We start from the raw sequence: 21277 nt of genomic DNA, 5'->3' as shown, positions 1-21277 counted from the left end.
GCTGTAAGTCTCGCCTGAGCCGGAGAACTTGACTGCCGATGTCTTGTTACTACTGCTATTATTAATTTGTTGACCGTCACTACTTTCAATAACACTGCGGAGTCGTCAGATCACACTACGTCTTTGACAGCCTCCATGTAACTGTGTCAGTGGCCTCAGCTGCTCCAGTCACGACTGTACCAAACCTTGAATCCTGGCCTAGGCGGCAGCAAGTATGGCATTTGGTAGCGCGACGAGTAGCCACGCCTATCCTAACCGACGAAGAGATTTAGGTACACTTAGTATAGAATTAGTGACCTTTTGTAACGTTGAGATAGACGTAGTAATCTTTTGGTAAACTTGGTATATAATTATTGACCATTTAGATTAACTATGTACTCAGTTTTGGTCTCATCTCTACATAACCGTTGCCTGCACCTTGATCTTTTGCAATATTACGATCAAAGCAACGGACCAGGCATAAAGATGATGAACTTCCTGTCGTAACAAAACCTGTTCATCGCTTCGCAATTCCTTCTCCATCGCCTCCACATGCAGCTTCACCGAGACTTCTATTGCACTCATGTAAGCGCTTACCCGATCAGATCCACCCGAGCCGTTTCGAGAGACTTCTTCCCGGACTTGGCAAAATGATCGCAACAAATCGAGTCCCGCGTACGAACTTGCTGACTCTGGACGTCTAGCCTCGGCTTCCAGAGTTATCGCGCATTTGAGTACATCGGCATGGAGGGTGTGCAGATCAAATGAGGCTAACCGCAAAAGTTCGAGTCCGCTCCGGGCGAGTTCTAGTTGACCAAGGTTGACAGAATCGGCAGTCGTAAAAGGCGACGGGGTGCGGTCGAGGCATCGCTGCAAGTAGGACCGCTTCCAGAGGGTGAGCATGAAGGAAGTCTTGTCCGCAGATTGCGTCCATGGATCAAGCGTTGCCGCAGTAGAAGTGAGTACTTGCCTTTATATAATAATAAGATAGATAATTAATAATAAAATACTTTATTTAACTTATTTATTTACTTATTTACTTATTTATTTACCTAAATTATATATCTATATATAATAGTTAGGCTTACCTTTGTATTTATGTTTTTTTGCTTTTTTTAATATAATATTATTAATAAATATAGTATAGTAAGTATTAGTTAGAAGTCTGAGATTAAGAGGTATAAAAACTAATAGAGGTAAAGCATTTTAGAAAATAACAAGCTAAATATTTATAAGATATAAATAAACCTAAGGTAAATAAGGTTATAAATAACTTTAAATACCTATAATAAATAAAAATAAAAATTAATAATAATTTTATAATAAATTAATATAAGGTATCTTTTTTTATTATATATATATATATATATATATATAATTTTTTTTTTTTTTTTAAGTTTATAAGTTAGCCTTAAAAGGTATATCTAAGCATCTCTAGAGTCTAATATAATTTAAACATTTATTGCCCCTACAGCCGGCAAAGCTTTATTAAGTTAAATTATCATAGTTAGCTGCCTCAATTGCAGCCTGAACCTTGCTGCACATATGCCAGCCGAAAAGCCTTACCTGCTCATCAGCTGGCCCCAACCTTCTTCCTACTGCCCACCTGAAAGGCTAAGACACTTCAAGTCAGTTTTCAGTACAACAGACCAAGGCCATAATCGCATGCCTACTCTTTCATCGACCTCTGCTGCATACCACGCTTCAATCATCCATCACGCAGTAAGTCATCCGACCCGACTTTCCCTATACCTTCTGACCGCAACCGCTAACAGCATCACAGCTGCACCGTCACGATATCTGTCCGAAGAAGCCTGCAGCCACCCGATGAGGCCTTTCGTACCAAAATGCCTGACCTGATCCCTTATTTTATAGCAGCTCTTGAAGACTATGAACGCAAGGATGAGCTCTATGCTATAGTAATAGAGATAGGAAAGGCTTAGGATAAGGAGGATAATATCACCCTTATTAGGCAAGCTGCTTTAGGCTGCAAGGTCCTCTTGCTTATATATCATTATTGCAAAGAGCTGACGATCTCTAAAGGCTACCTTAAGGAGAAGATGAGGGGGACGGCGTACCGCGATGTCTGAGATGGAAGCGGGGTAATCGCGGGGTTCTGTGGAAGAAATGTATTGAGTTTTGTATGGGTTTAGTTGCCTGAAGTCAAAGACCTGAAGTCGTGACTGACTGAGTAAGTTGGACCAGGCTAATCGAGCAAGGGAGAAGGGAGGGGATCAAATGAGTCACGAGACAGATCACGTGACCAAATGAGCAATCAGCTGTAACATCAGTGCACCATTAATATAAACAGGGGATATTATATATTATATAATAAAGACGTAAGAATATAATAATTTAAGATATAATAAAAGATATAATATTTTAGCTATATTAATAACTTAGAGTTAAGAGATAATAAATAATTAAACTTTAATCCTTTAAAAATAATAGCTTTTTTTTTATAAGAGTTAATTTATTATAAGTTACCTTAAATATTAAGCTAGTATATAAAGTAGATTTATAAAAATATCTTAACCTATATATTAAGTAAAGAAAGTTATAATACTAAAGAACTTTTATATATTATTACTTTTTTTATATTTAAAAAAAAGTATAGTATAAAAAGGTTATTAAATAGTATCTCTAGACTTAGTATTTATAAATAAGATATAATATTACTTTTAACCCTAAGATCCTAGTTAATTTATTAGCAGGGTTATATAAAGTAAAGTATATATATTTAGTTATTTAATTTTCTATTAATTTATAAAGTTAACTATTTAGTTAAATATAATAATATATAAAGTAAGATTATAATAAAAAAGAGCTTTAAACTCTATAGTAAAAGGCAGTTATATTCTGCTAGTCTTTATAAAGTATAAGCTTGTGGAGATTACTAAAATAAATCTCGGATGAAAATTACAGTAGGAAGTATCAATAATGTAAGAAATCTCAAGTACACGTTTACACGCGTGAGTAACGCGCCCGCAGACCGTCGATCAAAAGTCGCCATAGTATGGGCATATGGGAATAGACCGGAGACAGAAATATACATGCGAAGTGGACAGGGGTAGGCGACAATTAAGGGTACACGATAATTAGGAATAGAAGAGTGGGGGTGAGCTGATAGCGCCGCGCTAAAGTGCCATATAAAATAAACGTGGGTTGGTCAACCCACGATTACAATGGATGATATAGTAGGGTTTCTTATTACTAACGCCTACAGGAAGGTTAGGTTCCTGATTAAAGCAAGGCCTCCCCCTGTACATTCCTTTTCTTTGTCAGCAAGCTTACTCACCCAAGCCAAGCTGTCCCAGTTAGTCTTAGTGCTGACGGAAACATTACAGAGCACGATTGTAGATGACATGATATCGAACCAAAAACTTCAGTGCTTCTTTCATCCTCAAGTACTGATTTCCAAACAAGAAAACGGCAACGCTGATTGCGGATGAGGTGCAGAAGCAGAGTACCATTGAACGGAAATGCTATCATCAATCGAGTCGCTATACCCCAAGGCCTTCGGTAACCGCCTGCCAAAGAACGACTCGGTCCTCAGGACGGCCAGGGTGGCATGGTTCAAGGCGGCTGGTACCAACTTCCTCTACCTCCAATTGCTTTTCCTCGGTCTCTTCTGCTACATCCTGGGCTCCCTATACCAGCAGACAAGCCATACACATAATCTTCGGATTGTCTTTGTTGACTACGATGGGGGCGCAATCGGTCAGGCTGTGCGGGGTGCGTACTCATCTCTTCAAGGGAACAACTATCCGTCCTTGATTGAAAGACCACCTTCCGATCTTCCAACCAAGAGCGACCTACTAGAAGCGGTTTGCAAGACAAGATACTGGGCAGCTTTCTTTGTGACCAAAGGCGCTTCAAGCCGGCTCCAAGAGGCATTGGAAGGGAATGTGACAGCGTTGGGATACAACAACACGGATATAATGGGATACGTATGGAACGAGGCTGTATATGCACCCATTGTCGACTCCGCTATCTCCACAAACCTTCAGCTTCTATCGGAAGTGGCCAGAGTGGCATATAGTACTGGGAACGGGACAGGCAATATTCAGTCTATCTCCGGCCAGACTTCCCTGTCTATCCTGGCTGAGCCATGGAAGCTCCGATCTATCAATATTCAGCCAACGTCACAAGGATCAAGAGCAATCTATAACACCGTGGTGATCATCTTGATCATGATTGAAGAATTCTGCTATCTCGGTACGGTTAACGGTCTCTACGCTCAGTTCAAACTGTATACCCGCGTCAACGCGCGCCGCATTATTGTGGTCCGGCTCATCCTTTCACTTATTTATACGTTCATTGGGTCACTTTGCGTTGCTGGTGCTATCTGGGCTTTTAAAGCGGGCTGGAATGTTAATGGCAATCAGTTTGTCTTGTCCTGGATTACCATATGGCTGTTTGCTCATGTTAACTTTCTCACCCTTGACGTCTTTACGATATGGCTACCACCTCCGTTCATCCCTATGGCCCTCGTCTCCTGGATTATCTTAAACGTCACCTCTTTATTATTGCCGTTTGATCTAAACCCAGCCTTCTATCGAGTTGGGTATGTGTTCCCAGCTCACGAAGTTTATCAAGTACTTACCCACATCTGGTCGAGGGGATGCAATCCCCAGTTGCGCTATGCCTTACCAATCCTATTTACATGGGAGTTGATTGCCTTCATTTTGAGTGCTCTCGGAGTCTTCCGCAGAAGCCACTTTGCCATGCTTGGAGAAGAGCAGCAGGAAATGGATTTTAAGGAACGCCTTGACGCCGCCGTCGCATTTGAGATGGCAAAGGTAAAGGAGGCAACAGAGAAGCATCCAGATCCCTCCAACAAAGAGACTGTAGGGGCACGGGAGGAGACGCAATCTGATATGCATGACACCCAAGGTGTAGGTGAAGAGGAAACAGTCCGAGAAGAACTGGCAGAGGTTCTAGAGCGGGTCAAAACAAGACAGCAACGTGAAAGGGAAAAGGGAAACTCGAGCAATGCTTGCAGTTTTGGACCATCATTTGAATTGCCATTCAAATATGAGAGTGGAAATGGAGGGACAATGCAGGAGGCTCCTACACGGCTTTAGGGTGGCTCGGTGATGAAGGCGCTAAAGCTTACCTTCTCTATGCTCTACATGCTGGCATGATCCTTTTCTTGTTAGTGTTTATCCAGAATTAGGGCTGAGATTTACATCACAAAGAAATCACTCAGGCATCCGCCAAGACCTTTATTCGTTCATCTCCATTAGTGATAACCATTCGACTTGTGAGATGATGGGACGTGGCGTGTCGTGAGGCTCGCACCAAGTCCAGGGCATCTGGCTCAATACCGAGCGACTTAGACTGAAAATCTTGGCGGCGTTCTGAGTTGTCAATATAATCCCGATGGAGATGCTCGGCTTATCCCATTAAGGGATAATGAGTTTTACGTACATCAGACGGTGAGTCTATATGTAGAGATTTAAAGCGCTGATAGTCCTAATCATGCCATCTGATCTTTTCTGTTTTTCTCTTCTTCACATGGCGTTGGCCCAACGTGCTTGGAATTAACTTTTGAAGGTCTATTTGCTGATAGTGATGCTTCTTTTTGGTGTTGAGATTAATGTGGGCTGTGAGTACTCTACCTCGCAAACCACAACACATCCGCCAGGACCTCTTTTTGTTCATTTTATGCACTTCTAACCGCCATTGAAGACATCTGTAATTCATTTCGACCTTTTATAATGCAAAAGGGCGGAGACCCTGTTGTATGAGCGCTTTCGTTCCCAGAACGCGTCTGAGTTGGGTCCTACCCTACATTGCCCCAGACAGGTGTCAAAGTATAGAATAGCCCCTGGACGTTTAGAAAAAATTAGTTCCAGAAGAATTGGCATATCAAATATCCAATCGTTCAATTACTGCAGCTTTTTGCCCAGTTTTCGGGCGCCGAATGCACGAGATACAGTGCAATGCTCATGATAAAAGATGGAATCGGCTTGTTCTTCTGGCTATAGAAAGGGCTGCAAGGCATAGCATCCGCAATCAAAGGAAGCATTGGAGTATTTACAATCAGCTTCAACTTTTCCCGTGCTCATGCAAATTCAAGTCGCCAGGGTTGGTACAAAGTCATCCGTTACCATTTTTCAACGAAATGGTCGCACTGGCCCACCAAGCCAAAAGAAGGCTCAAACTCTACCACACCGGTTAAGGGTCTTGAATCAGTAATCTATCAATCTCAATCGGAATGGGACTTTTTCCAGACTTTTCCCACGTCAGATGGCCGAGGTCCTGTCAGCTCCTGTCCAACACCAAAGTTGCCCGCACGAGATCGCCAGCAAATTCAAGCTTCTTTTCAAGTATGAAGTCAATAATGGCTTTTATGCATGGTTTCTAAGATGAATTGGTGAAGCTTCTGGAAGTGCGCTCCTGAACCAATGTATCTCTCCTGCGCCATGAGTAAGTTGAGTGCATCGGCAGACACCAAAATAAGCATAGACAAAGTGTCTAGACTTATCTGAGATAGCAAATATATCTCCAAGACATCTGTTTCAACCCCGGGGGTATAATCCGTCAAAACCTTGATGTATGTAATCTTCATTATCTCGAGTGGTGTGGAACTGCCGCAAAAGTGAAGTTGGTGTTCCAGTTGCCTGTTTTCTCTGAAACTAATAGTTGTACTTATCAATGTGATGACCAAGAGAATGGGGCATTACATATACAATGTTACCTTTGCTCAGTCCCTAGATAAGTAAAATCGCTGCTGCTGCTTTGGGTGAGTAGTCTTGGGGTCGTGAAAAACCACACATCTCGGCCAGTATTCCATGTTTCGACAAAGCGGCATAGTGTTGAGGCTCATAGAAGGAAGATACTCAGTCTTTACAACTATCGCCACGCCGCGGGATGGGAGAAGAGCTTATTGTAGTAGAAGAGTTGAGCATGGCAGAAATCGGACTACTCAGGGAGGAAGCAGGGGAGGAGAAATGAAGACTTCGGTGGCCGAAGCGTTGTGAGTACTCGTCGCCTAATGTGGTGATGAAGCTTGTATTTAAAGGCATAGCTTTAGAGCAGTTTCCATGGAGATGTTGCTCAATTGAGCCTGTTTATATGTTCAAGACCACTTCCAACTACCTATGGAAAAGTCAGTAAAGAAGGCTTGTGCATCTCGCTTGACTGACGTTGCCAGGAGCCGGTTCTCAAGGAGAGATGTGTTTGTTGGAATGGCAAGGAGGGACGTAATTGATATATAGGCTAATGGACCAATGCTTGAAGGTCGTGTGAGAAATGGTATCATTATAACAGTTCGTGCTTATATTTACATACTCTAAATATAAGGTATGTCCTGTAGGTCGTGACGTGGAGGTTTTAGATATCAGTGACTTTACAAGTCTGTTCATTCAGTTTGTGAAAACTCAATAGTGGTGATGCAGAGGAGCCTTTGGAGCAAACCGCCTTGTCATTATATTTGAAGTGAATCAAACAACTTGACCTGTCGCCATGTGAGCGTAGTAGTATACCTCCCCTACTGGCTTTCAGGGCTGGCGAAATTCTTTCGAGGCCAGCAATGACCAAGATGCTGATATCTGTAGATACAAATAAATCTAATATACAGTTTAGCCACTTTTTTAAACGCCATTTCCCCTTGAAACCGCCATGTCATCATGGTTCCGCGCAACTTTAGCATTACTATATAAGCATATCTAGAAACCTTACATACTAGCTTTCAACGCTGGCGAAATCCTTTCTAGGCCAGCGATGAAAAACAAATTAATGATGATAGATACTACTGAGTCTAGCCAATAGTTTCGCCACTTTCTTAAATCGCATTTTTTATGCGAACTTAGAGGAGGGCTCTTAACATTGAGAGAACTGCCAATGGTAACTTCCAGGCACGCGGAAACGTACACATATCATTGCACAAAGCATTTTGTAAGCGTAGTTCCTCTGACATTGATGACCAAGGTGCCTCGGCCATGGTGGTTAAGTGCACAGCGTGTTGTTTGAAGCTTATCGCTGGCTTAGGAGTTTAAGATACAACGTTTCGGTGATGGCTACTACCATGTAAATAAAAGAGATGTATTTGCGGCTAATAGGCTGTTAATAGACTTTCTACCATTAGTAAAATGTCCTTCAAATCATTGTCACAAGGTCAAAATATTTTTCATTAACGCTGGACGTGCGTGGCTGCTTCTCAACCTTTTGTGATTGAGAGTCGGAAGATAAAGGCAAGAAATCAGCAAATTGAGGCCATTTTACTGGTACAAGATATAACTATCAGCGATCACAATGGCTGAAAAGTTTAAGTGGCCAACTGACCCGTGATTCATTCAGTCATACGCAGCGAAGTCCATCACCTAGCGAGAATAAGCTGTATATCCTTCGCCACGTGGATACCTCTCAAGATGAACAGAATAAGTTTACTCTCATGTATCTCTTTCCGAGTGATCAACCGCACCAACAGAACATTTCTGCTTGACAGCACGGTCAACCATGACCATATACAACGTCACGTCATCTCTAATCCCTCTGCCATACATTACTCAAGAACTTCTGAATCTGGTGGTTGTAAAGTAAAGTACATGCCATGCGGTAAGTCACGGGACCGGGAACCGGGCACCCCGGGAACTGGGCACCCCGCGTTTGGCCTCAACACCATAACCTTCATCAATTCAATTACTCAAAAAGTCGATATAATACCCTGATTTTCATCCAATCTTGGCCCACAATGTCTTCTTATACAGAAGAAGATATGCTTAAAGCAATTAACCTTGTTCAAAACGGCCAATCACAAGTTAAAGCTGCTAAAGAAGCTTCTGTACCTCGATCAAGCTTACAGCACCGACTTCAAGGCATTATGCCTAAAAATAAGGCTTATACAGACCAACAGCGGCTCGGGCCGACCGTTAAAGCCGATCTTGTCTCTTTTTTAAGGCTTCAAGATACCCTTTATACTCCATTAACGCATTTCCAAATCAGGCAACTTGTTATATGCATTTTAAGCTTATAAGGCGATAATAAACCTCTCGGCAAGCATTGGGTTACCCGATTTATCGCACGATCAGAACGAATTAAAACGCTTAAAGCAATTAGAGTTGAATATAAGCGTATTGAAGGAGCAAAAGCAGTTATTATCCGGTCTTGGTTTAACCAATTGAAGGATCCCGAGGTCACGATAATCCGCGGCTGTAACCGTTAGAATATAGATAAAACAGGCATCTTCTAAGGAGTCGGTATTAACGGCTTAGTAATTGGCCAATTAGAGAAGAGGAAGACCTTAAAAAGAAGCCCTCACAGGCGCAGCTAGGTTACAATAACGGAAGCTATATGTGCTAACGGCACGGCCCTTCCGCCCTTTGTTATCTTTAAAGGGGATCAGCCGCAACAACAATGGTTTCCGAAGGATCCTTCCTTTTTAGGCAATTGGCGCTTTGCAACGTCACCGAAGGGCTAGACTACTAATAAGATCGCAGCCCTATGGCTTAAGGAGGTTTTCATCCCGTTAGCATTGCCTAAAAAGGAAGGGGAAAAGAGGCTTCTTTTCCTAGATGGGCATGAAAGCCATTTAACAGATGAATTTATCTTTCTTTGTTTTAAGCATGATATACACCCCTGTTACCTTCCGCCGCACACGTCACATGTCCTTCAGCCTCTTGATTTAACTATATTTAGCTTCTTAAAGCTAGTATATCGCCGTGAACTTGAGATGGAAGCCCTACTCGTTGAATAAGGAAATACAGCTAAGGCTGCCTTTTTAAGGTATTATTTTAAGGCTCGGGCCGCTGCCTTTACCGAAGAGAAGATCCGGGCCGGCTGGCTTGCATCAGGCTTGTGGCCTATTAACGTTATAAGACCGTTATTAAGTAAATATGTGATACCGGACGAAAATGAGGCTCAAGCTGCCCAATCAGGCAATCCGACTACACCACCAGCCAATACAAGCTCTCAATTGCCTTATCTTCGTACACCACATAAGCTATCTGATATTATGCAGCTTGCAAGAGCCGAATTAGGCAATAAGGCACTTACACCAACGAAGAGGCACTTATTCCAGACGATTAGAAAGGGACTTAATGAACGGGCCGTTGAATTAGCTTTAATAATAGATGAAAATAGGGTATTAAGCAAGAAAATCGACCAATCACAGGTCTCAAAGAGAAGGAAGCTTATATTAGATCCAAATCAGAAGGTATATAGCTTAAAAGAGGTCTATAAAGCAAGGGATACTATAGTAGTAAAAACAGGTAAGAAATAAGGTTACTTAGGTTATTATTAAATAGATATAAGCTTCTTTAATTAGTAGGAAAAGACTAGATGAAAAAGGAGCTTATCTTCGTTAATTTATATATAGTTGAAGATATCGAGGTTATGGTGTTGAGGCCAAACGCGGGGTGCCCAGTTCCCGGGGTGCCCGGTTCCCGGTCCCGTGACTTAGGTAGTTTCGTAACCGCGGTCAAGAGCAGTGCCCAAGGTCTTTATATTCAACTTTCAGACCTAGCAGACTCACAGCTCAACACTGGCATGTCGAGATATCAAGCGAATGATCGGGAGTATCACTTATAGGTGCTGTGAAGTAGTAACAATAGGTATCTTGGTACGGCTTTTTGGATGAATTTGCAGATAGGTACTTATACAGGGAGATAGGATATATTCTCTTGGTGAAGATGGTTGTCCACGGTCACTGACGCCGCTGATAAATCGTCATTTACGCCAATGATGCTAATAAATCGCCAAGACAATATGGAAAATGCCAGTGCCGTCGGCTGTGATGTAATTCTGAGTGTTGGCTATGTGAACTAAACTCTCTTTGAGTCGCTCACATACAACACGTTGTCGCGCAGCCGGCGACTCAGTCGTCAGTAATATTACCCTGGTTTCTCATTCTCTCTCACATGACTCAATATCTGCATCGACTCTATCGCCTTACTGCATATCGTTGGCGTCCAATGGTGTGTGTACCAAGGTGAAAGTGACGGGAGTGTTTGGATAGATAAACCACCTGCTGTCCTGTGATGCTGAGCGTTGAAAAGGCTCAAGAATTATGGCCATTATGTGAACCCGTGCACCCCAAAACTGTTCTGATCCCAGAAACCTTTAATTTCCAGCCTCAATGGCTGCCAATGAAACTCACTACCTTCTGTGCCGCCGCAGGGACTTACAAAGATAACCCTGTCCTCGATAAGAGTCATCCAGGAGCCTCTCGGTTCTGAGTTCTTACCTTCGTGCCCAAGAACCTATCCAGCACCTCCTCATAAATCTGTTTCAGCCAGCCGAGTGTCCCTAAGACGCATGTCTTTGTACTCCTTCTTTACATCTTTGAGTCATGCTCCAAGTGCCCAATGTTCTCTTGTAGCTGGTTAGCATAGAATTGGTGGAAATATCGGCGCTCTGTGCATCTTTAGAGCTGCCTTCTTGGTGCGTTGAGACTATATTCTGCACCGGTTTTGTTCTCGGTTGATTTGGCGAGCGACATTTCGGCAGCCTGAATGAGACCGCCAGAGATCACCATGGACGCTCTTAGTGCGCTGGAAAGGGTATCCGAAAAGCCTTGAAGTTTTTACAATCCACTGATATTTATGGTCTCCGCTGGGGCTGCTTAGTCAAGTCCGTTGCTAGCAAGAGCCAAAGCCGATTCTGTGTTCGCAGTCTTATCATCCAACATATCGCAGGCTCCCGCTTACTCCTGGAACTCGTTCGCTCTAAAGGTCGACGAGATATTGGCATCTCTCCTTAATTTGTGCAGCCAAGTGCTGTATCTGTTCCTATGAGAGGTTAGTCTCTAGAGCGAGCGAGGACTTGGTGGCTCTACATCGGTGTTGGCTATGCTGGAGTCTGTGTTATTATTAGTACATCCCTGAGATCTTTCTATGGCGCGGTCTTGGGCGTACTGAGGCATCCCTGAGACATCGTTGGGTCCGGCTCACTGTTCTCGCTTTGCCGTCGGGCTCCGGTGTTTTCATGATACCGTTTTCGAGGCAGTTTATCATTAGCTACCAAAGGCTTGGACCTTGCTGGCTGCCTCTTTTGGGTGGGATGTGCACTCGGCGGCACGTAAGCTCGGCAGAGATACTGTCTTGTCTTTTACTCGGAGCTGAACATGGTGGAGGAGCACATACGTCAAGTACTGTGCAACGCGCTTATGAGATCGATAGATGCCTATCACAAAGCCAGGTATATTCCTTGAGAGAAATCGGGGATCTCAAACAGCCTTTGATAGAACGAAAGTACTATCACCTTATGGATGAGCAGTTCTCATAGTCGCCAGCATTTAACCCTCCCCAGCCACTATAGATGGCGAGTACTGGCACCAGTTTCTTCATAGCCCGACAACGGTACACCACGGCAATCACCATGATTGCCATCGTTGGAGGCAGCATTTACTCCCAGATGGGTAGCCAATGTCCTTGGGCAGTCTGAAGACCAGCAGTAAAGATGTCCAGATACACATCGACCCAGAAGTCAAAACCTGACACTCAGCATAAGTTGGTTACCTGAGTGATCCAAGATTCCTTATTTGTATGGTGATAGGAGCGCCGTTTTAGTCGTGGTCATGACCGACATATTGTAGGCCACATGAGTTATGTCACTGGCAGGTAAGCAGCCTTACAACTCATCAATCACCTATTGACTGCTCAACAGCTCAAAGCCAATATATACACAGGATTCAAGTGCTAGATCCGTCCTGTCACCTACAACTCAATTTATCCATCGCAAATCATGTAGGAACACCTCTTACCCGACCATGAATACATAGACAGGCGAAGCGAGGAAGGGCTACTACCGAGTCTTTACATAGTTATCATACTGGGCTCCTCTTTGCCAAGGGTGTCTTCATTCACACTTTGGCATTTGAGCTGCTACTAGAGTACTAGCAATGAATCAGCCAGATATACCTTGTGGCGTGAGACAAGAGTTTGAGTTAATCCAAGAAACTGTCTCACAGTCCTTGAACGCCCCCCACCTTCTCCACTGCCAAGATCTTCCAGAACGCGTCAAAGAGCTGTCGATATTCCTCTATATATACCTTATATCAGCTGCAGATGGGGTTCATGAATAGATGGAGACACGCCAGTCTACACTGGTTATCATTTTAAAAGACACACAATAACAGAGTTCAAGAGATCAGGATTGTGTAGATGAAGAACAAATGTCTGTTTCAATAGAGGTATCTCAGTTACTATTATCATCATGATGTCCAAAGCTGTCTATAGATTTAAAAGCCTAGAAGAGCCAGCTCAACCTTCACTATGCCCAAGATGTCCCCCCTATCTTCTGAATGGCATCTCCAAATCTAACTTTGTCGTTTACATCCCATTTTCGACAGTAGCCGTCCAAACTGATCCATCCACTTCCACTCAGAATCATCCTCCTCCTCCGTCTTCCCATAATCAAGCACAAGAAACTGAAGGACCACATAGCCTGCATCCTCAACGACACTAAAGTCAGGCTTTAAAGCATTGAAGATACGGCAAGATTGAAGAGTAATCCGGTTAGTGAGAGGCTCTTCGTCATCGAACATTCGGATCCCCTCGCATCCGGTATCGCCCTGCGTAGCTGACTCGATGTCTAGACAGTAAAGCAGTAGATAAATATCCCCTTCTTCATGCCATTCAGTTCCATCTACGATATGCCAGTGCTTACAGCGCTGTTGCACAGGACACTCAGTGGCATTTCTGTGGCGCAGCTTGAATTCAGTTACACGTAAATCCAAATCATCACGGGTATACTGCAAGTAAGACATTGAAAATGCTCGTGTACATGGTGCAGGGCCTCTTTCAGAATTGTATCGCCGATCGAAATTCGGACCTTTCTCTTTTGCTTCGACGGGACAGGTCAAGAGAGATGCCTTGCTGGTCTGTAGTTGAGTTTCCGATCTGTTGGCTCTCTTCTTTCTTGGCGGGGCTGCGTCCAATGGCGTGGCCGTTTGGGGTAAAGTTCTCTTCCCTTTTGATAGGGCCGTGTCTAATGACAAGGCTGCTTGGATCTGGGCTACCTGTGTTTCAAGAAAAGTGTCACGGGCTTCAAGACGAGCCAACTCCTCGTCGCGTGCACTGCTGCGAGGAAGACGATCCATGGTGCGTCGTGAGAGTTAGCAGACGAGAACTTCTCAACAGCAAGACTAGTCCTTTGAGGAGTCGCATATATATGGTAGGTGTTTGTAAACTAGATGTGTTAGCAAACTTAGCTGTTGTAGGCGCTGTATTAAAAAACCCACGGATATTTATAATCCTTTGTAGTAACTAATCCGCTTCTTTGTCCTCAAGGCATGAGACGTTTTAGGATTGAAATAGGTGAACATTGGAGGGAGAACGTGAATGAACAGAAATTAGGGACGCTCTTACTGAACAACAATGACGATGTTCAAAAAACAGTTCAGATGCCGGTCTGTGCACAGTGGTTGCACGCAGACAGAGAAGCTTAGATGAGAGCAAAACCTGGCGACAAAGAACAACGACAAGAGGCACATTAACAACAGGAGTTTGATAAAGTGCTTTGTATCAGCATTCTTTCATAAGCCTAGATTACATACCACGTTGGTATCACGCGACAAGGGAGTGATTCCTGTTCGGTCAAGATGCTTCCAGTGAAGAGCTTGTCGCCAGCCTGGACATGTTTAGGTTTAATTCCCGAGTCCGTTGTCATCGTCAGCACAACCCAACACATCAGCCAAGCCCGGCGACGAGCGACAGTGCCAAACAAACAGGTAAATGCGGTCAGGATACCGGGCACTTGAATGGCTAGGTCCCTAAAGATGCAGAGGCTTCTGCCAAGTCAACGGCGCAGATTAATATCAGTCATCCGAACCGTGAAGAAGCGACTTTATCATGAGGTTTTCCCGTGATTTTGACCGATGGTCATCAGCGGTTGAGAGACGGAGGAGACGGTTAATATCTCTTTTTGACTTTCATCTATCATTGAATCGTTTTCTGAGTCGAGATGGCTGGGTGTCCCGCTGGGCCCAAGCAGCACGACGATCAGCTCTCCACGGCCGCGACCATTCCGTCGTTCGGTTGTTTCAACAGCCTGGCCCTACTGTTATATTTGCTGCATCTCTTCGTGGGTTTTACCGCTGGCAATTTATCCGTCCTGGCTCATCACCACGGACCTTTAGTGCGATAGATCACTTGACTGCCACCTGAGTCTGGCGGATCATTCTCAGTCTAACGCCTCCAATATGGTCTCGATGAACATTTACCCGAAGCTACTTCATGATAGTTGCCAGCTTACTACTGCATCACTCATATCAACCTCGCCCACCTTTCTCCCAGGGATTCATAAGTCTCTCCACTCGCATCGTCCGTATTATCTTCCCAAGATGTCGTCTTCTTCATGACTCAACTGCGATTATCCACTTCCGATAGCCTGCAAAGATCACGGAGCAGAAGTAGAACTACGAGAGTCTGCTTGCTGGCAAAAGTGTAGATGAGCAGGCTCGTTTAATATACTACGTCTTGTTATTTCAAGCCTTCAGTGTTACTTTGACCTGGTATACGGGGAGATGGATCAGATGGCGATACAGGTCGATGCAGTTGAAACGTCTGTAAGCCAGGCTGAGAAATACAAATAGATTTACGCGTGATTGATAATGACATGAGCCCAAAGTAAGAAGAAGTCAATAAGAGATAGTGTTTCCAAGAGACCATCTTCATCCATATTTCCAACCATCTTCACCACGTCCCGCGCCGACTTCCAGTTTAGCGACTCGTGACATTTTCGCAAGACCTGCAATAACATTTACGATCGTAAGCCATTGACCAACAAAGCTCCTTCATCTAAGCGGGGGACTTTCTCCCAGCACTCCTCCCGTGATTTGTCGGACAATGTCCCTGTCGGACAGGCAATCAAAGCTGCCATCTGGGTCGATACAAACTCTGACAAACTAACCGTCTTTGTTCCTAAAGAGTAAAAAGGCAAAGTTTTGTAGTAACAGTGGTATGACGAAGCCACGCTGCAGTACATAGGACGATCAATATCAAGAACCAGTTGCTATTCTTGGCGGTTACGGAGCGTAATCATCCGGATTGTGTCCTATTTATCCAGACATTTTAGTCAGGTACCAATCACTGTTTCTGGGACTTACGGAGCATGATCTTCCGTCTACTGTATTGATACAAATGACGTCCCATGTGCGGGGTAAAATAAACACTACCTCGGGTGGATAAGTTGGAGATGGATATAGCCTCTTGAAACAATACTTTTTAATCCATGTATACGACGCTATCAACCATTTAATACTCAACACGGTAGACATAGAACATTTGTTCTTTTTGCCGGTTGCGGGGTCTTACAGCGGACATGCTGCCCCCGGATCTCGCGGTATTTGATACCGGCATTTGGATTTCACTTGAATCGACGGCATGATCATGACTTCAATCAAGTATAAAACTATGATCGGCCACGGCCAAGGGAGTGAGGAACAGACACCACAAACTAAGCAGAATCGGAGAATTCATTGACTATGCTCGACCTCCTCTCACCTCGCAAGCTGCTCACACAGCTCAGCCTGGGCGCCAGCCTGGTTGCGGCTCAGCTCCAGACCATCACCAACTTTGGGCAGACCTACGGCACGCAGCTAACCATGCAGGCCTACATCCCAGGAAACCTCCCTGCTAGCCCAGCAGTCATGCTCGCCGTGAGTGACATACATAATCCCCATCAAGCTTGAGCTGACCTTACGGATATCCAGCTGCACGCCTGCGGTGGAAACGGACCCGGCTATTTCCAGCAGACCAAGTACAAGTCTCTCGCCGACTCCCGCGGCGTCATCCTCATCTTTCCGTCCTCCCAGAAGGACTTCAACTGCTGGGATGTCGCCAGCGCCAAGACGCTCAAGCACGACGGCCAGGGTGACAGCCAGGTCCTCGTCAGCATGGTCGACTATGTCATCAAGACGTACAAGGCCGACCCCAAGAAGGTCTTTGTCACCGGCACCAGCTCCGGATGCATGATGACCAATGTGCTCGCTGCGACGTACCCGGACCGCTTCGCCGCTGCTACGTGCTATTCTGGCGTCGCTGCTGGATGCATGGCCGGGTCTCCTGGATCGAGCCCTATCAGCTCCGATCGTGTGTGCTCTGATGGGAAGATCATCAAGACTGGACAGCAGTGGGCTGATCAGGTTAAGGCTATGTATCCAGGCTACAGCGGCTCTTATCCCCGATTCAAGACTTGGCACGGCACCGCGGATAACTTGGTCTTTTACCGGAACCTTCTTGAGCAGATTAAGGAGTGGTCGACCATCCAGGGCGTTTCCTTCACTCGCAACGAGACATCGACCCCGCAGTCCGGCTACACTACTATGATTTACGGAGACGGAACCAAATTTGTCGCCGTCTCTGCAGCCGGAGTCGGACATGTCGTACCTACTAACGAGAATCTTGACTTTAAGTGGTTCGGTCTCACCTGAGAGTCGTAGCTGTTGTGGGTAAACTGGCGAAGAGGGATAGTATGAGACTTGAGACAAGTTAGTGAGGAGGTATTAGGGTCTAAGTGGGGAAGGGAAAGAGAGAAGGAAATATGAGCAACAAGAGAGACACAGGAAAGGGACAAATTGTATATATAGCGATCTTCTACTGTAGTCTTAGTAGAACATGACACCTTCATTTATTCGGCTTGATAGACTGCTTGGGCTTATTCTCATACTGCCCTTTACCTAGTGTCAGAAGTTGATATCTCTGCGCCATACATTGATGACCCCCGTGCCGGGTTGCGTGGGACGATCACCTTTCTTCTCACCATAATCATTGGCATCTCTGTCACTGATGGTCTTCTGCGTGGGGGAAATTCAGGTAACTTCCTCAGCTTGTTGCCGAAGCCACCATTATGGCTTCGACCAAAAAAAGTCAATTAAAATCTAAACAAGCTTTTTTATTAATAGATTATGCGACTTCTCTCCATTGCAACCGTTCACGCCGTTTTCCGCCTCCCTGTTTCATGTGGGTACGTCGGGAGCACTAGTGTCGCGTACCCACATTCCGCGCACACCCCCCTTCCGCGCACCACCTTCAATCATCGTAATGACTTCAATATATGATATCTCAATCAATTCGTACGTAAATTAAATAGCGCAAAATAGAATTATGATCTGCTCTCGTCTGCGACTATAATGGTGTCGTTCTTTTTCCTAGATTCTGCCTTTTCAGCCTCCCTTTTTCACTTCTTTATAAGCCTCTCGTTTTTCAGCTATCGGGCATGTTAAATCTCCTCGCGCCCTGGATAACGGGCTTAGGGGTGCCAAATGACCTTCTGTTAAGGCTATAGCTTTTATAAGTCTATTTCTATCTGCAGAAAAGTTAATTTCTGCCTTTCTATGGTGTTTTAGGCCTTCAAACGATCCAGCTCTTTGGCAGCCTTGGTCCCCAGGTAATAGAGATTCCTCTTATACCTTTCTTTCTGCGATTGGAGCTCTTTTAACTGAGATATTAGTTCATTTCTACTCTTTAGTATATATGGCATAACCCGTGATATTACCCTTTAGTATTAAGGGGTCCTAGGGGCGTCATTTTGAGCCGGTGCTTAAGAAGCTATAATAACGTTTTCTAACGCCCTTTTTAACGAGATTGGCCAGATTCTAGCGCCTCTAAAGCCTGCTCGTATATTCCTCTCTATAATAGCTTTATCTATAGCTTTTTTATATATCTGAATAAAGTGCTGTTTGTAAATTAGTGCCGTGGCGTTAAAGCCGGCATATAGCTTTGCAAGGCGCTTAAAAATTGCCTTTGCCGGGCCAAAAACACTAACATTAAACGGCTAAGTGGCATGTAAAGAATGCGGCGGCAAATACAGGATCTATACTTTATAAAATAATGCTATAAATCGGAATTAAATAGAGACATAACCGGTGAATCTATCGACTATAAGAAGTCTCTAATCGAGCGGGTTTTTGGGCTTTGTATGCAGTAGGAAGGTCTCCTGGAGCTACTTTAGATAGATATCTTGAGTTGCCTAGCCCGTCTTATTGATATTATATCCCCAGTCGGGAAAATGCTCTAGAAACCACTGTTCTTAGAGATAATCTCCTTGGAAAACTATAGTCGGTTGTAGTCTTCTTCCTTCTGCATTTCCTGACTCCAAAATCGACACCTAATTGCGCCAATCGCTCTCTGTAACGATAGCCCGCTTCGTGAGGTTATCACCAAGCACCTTTCCTGACTTCATAAGCCCTTCCTGAAGTCCGTGCTTATCCATATTATATATCCTCGACGGTATGATCCCTAATTCTTTAACAGTTAATAATAACATATCGTAGAAGTATCAGAGGAGGACGGGAGTAGTATCGTTAGAACGAGCGGCTTCTAAATGTGTAGATAGCTTCATTTTAATATCTGTATGGCGTTATAAGAATCTGTCTGGCCAGTTGCGCCCGATCGTGATTCTAATCGCGTTAGGGTTCGCGATCCCGTTAGCGAGATCACGTAGCTTACTTCTTGAAAGGGCGCGCCTATAACGCTCTTTATGCCTTAAAAAGTCGGCAATTTCCTTCTCTTATACAGGCGATAATAATTGACGGCTTTCCTGACCTTTTCGAGCTGTCTGGGCGCCTTTTAATTGACTACAGAGCGTAGACTTGTTTTTCCTGTATAAGGTTGCGCAATGACGTAAAGACTCGCTATTCTTTAGCCTTTCTTAGATTTCTTTAAGATTAATCTGTCGAGCTTCTTTAGGAGTTACTATAGTGAAAATTTGGAATTTTTCTGATATTATTTAATGGTGTTTTGGGGAGAATTATAATTAGGGGGTTGGGAAATTACGGTCGCAGGGAGTGCGCAGAAGGTGGGGGTGCGCGGAATGTGGGTACGCGACACTAAAAGGTCAAAGTTCCTCAACCTCAAAGCTCAAAAAGGTCTGAAACGCAAGATTCAGCGCTCTCGGACAATGGGGAGGACTATAAAAAGGCCCTGCAAAATGAACAAAGTCGATTAAAGTTCATAAGTGCATAAACCAACACAGATTTTGCGGATATTCTCAGTTACATCATTAAGCTCAGCATAAGTAAACGAAATGCTTACTTTAACCCGCTGCACTTTCTGCCCAAGCATATAAACTGCCAAACATATATATTTAGTCATCTCATCATGACCTATATTCGTATTCGAACTCCCAATATCTCCTCTGACATTATCGTACATCAACTTATACTCTGCTGTCTCTTACAATGGTGCCCCAACCACTGAACCTCTCCTCAAACTCTTTTCTTTCGGCTCCAACAGCACGAACCTTTGGACCAAAGACACCGACAGATCTATGCGCTTTCCCACCGTACGCAAGCCTACCAGCTCCAAGACAGCGCCGTCGCGCTACAGTAATTGCCCTCAACGGCAGAACACCTCCCCAATTCGCCCTAGACTCGCCTCCGCGCAGGCGTAAGAGCGCGACTAATCGTCGCAAGAGTTTACAGCCGCATCTTTGCTCTGCGCAGAATCTTACGTTGCGTAATCCGAGCAATGGCCTGATGCAGCAAGGTTCTGCTAAGCGCAACAGTCTTTGCCATTGCACTTGGGGCCTGGATATAAAATTGACTGAGCTTTGTGTTGAGCAACCAGATCGCCAAGCTTTGCGGTCGCCGGCATTATTTGCGCCTTGTCGTTGGAGTATTCCTTCACCTACGCCGGGGAGTTCTTTTTCGCAGAGTGGGCGGGTTTATCAGTTTCAGGGTCACTGTAGTGGGAGTCGCAAGAGCAGACGGGCTACGTGGGCATTTGATATGGATGGAGGTGTGAATAAATTGCCGGATTGTCCCTTCTGGTCATGTTCGGAATATTCGGAGACGCAATCATCGCAACTGTGGAGGATGGCAAGACGGAACTCCCTGTATTCAGTGCTACGTTGACCTTGAGCTATCTGATGTATGACTGACAGCCTAGTGTTTGTAAATATTTGATCGATATGTTTAGAGCGAAAGGGAGATATTATGTTTATGGGTAATGACATCTTGATTCAAATTGACCCCGTGGATACAAGTGAAAAGCCTCCCTCCAATATCGAAAGCTCTATAGGTGTCAACCTTGGGTCGCGCCATAGTCATGACATAGTTTGGGGTGACCTTTGTCATAGACTCGGTAATGTCTCTTGATATGTTTGCCTAAATATTGCCTAAATATAACGAGGTGCTGCTCGGAATAAAGGAATTAGAGTAGTAAATCAAAAACCTCGGAGTAACGTTGTGTTCTTCATGCTGCAGTATCTCCATGCCAATACTAAAGGACAGGAAACATTCCTGTATAACAACGACTGCTGCCTCTGTGCCACTTGTAAACAAAGGAGATGCTCTCCTCTGAGCCATTCCTTTACCGTTGAGTTGATGTCACGGTGGACCTGCCCTTCA

General features: G+C 44.4%; 4 protein-coding genes across 4 annotated transcripts; 3 read left to right on the top strand and 1 right to left on the bottom strand.

Moving 5' to 3' along the window:
* Positions 1 to 3357: 3357 nt before the first annotated feature.
* On the top strand, positions 3358 to 5358 carry BKA55DRAFT_580932 (uncharacterized protein). The gene has a single exon (XM_046193995.1). It carries the CDS (start codon positions 3462 to 3464, stop codon positions 5064 to 5066), a length of 1605 nt encoding a protein of 534 aa, XP_046043964.1. The 5' UTR covers positions 3358 to 3461; the 3' UTR covers positions 5067 to 5358.
* Positions 5359 to 13243: 7885 nt separating this feature from the next.
* Positions 13244 to 14026, bottom strand: BKA55DRAFT_695721 (uncharacterized protein; the record flags this gene model as incomplete). The annotated part of the gene is made up of 1 exon (XM_046200190.1): positions 13244 to 14026. The coding sequence occupies one exon, from the start codon at positions 14024 to 14026 to the stop codon at positions 13244 to 13246; it is 783 nt and encodes a 260-aa protein (XP_046043963.1).
* A 2095-nt stretch (positions 14027 to 16121) lies between these two features.
* BKA55DRAFT_147289 (Alpha/Beta hydrolase protein) lies at positions 16122 to 17562 on the top strand. The gene is made up of 2 exons (XM_046184927.1): positions 16122 to 16585; positions 16640 to 17562. The coding sequence occupies exons 1-2, from the start codon at positions 16412 to 16414 to the stop codon at positions 17357 to 17359; spliced, it is 894 nt and encodes a 297-aa protein (XP_046043962.1). The 5' UTR covers positions 16122 to 16411; the 3' UTR covers positions 17360 to 17562.
* A 2545-nt stretch (positions 17563 to 20107) lies between these two features.
* BKA55DRAFT_544641 (uncharacterized protein) lies at positions 20108 to 21025 on the top strand (the record flags this gene model as incomplete). The annotated part of the gene is made up of 2 exons (XM_046190735.1): positions 20108 to 20666; positions 20847 to 21025. The coding sequence occupies 2 exons, from the start codon at positions 20108 to 20110 to the stop codon at positions 21023 to 21025; spliced, it is 738 nt and encodes a 245-aa protein (XP_046043961.1).
* Between the last annotated feature and the right edge of the window lie 252 nt (positions 21026 to 21277).

This window comes from Fusarium redolens, assembly GCF_020744475.1.
Source record: "Fusarium redolens strain MPI-CAGE-AT-0023 chromosome Unknown BKA55scaffold_19, whole genome shotgun sequence".
Classification (NCBI taxonomy): Eukaryota; Fungi; Ascomycota; class Sordariomycetes; order Hypocreales; family Nectriaceae; genus Fusarium; species Fusarium redolens.
Note: the sequence above shows the minus strand (reverse complement) of the source record. Positions and strands in the feature narration are given on the sequence as shown.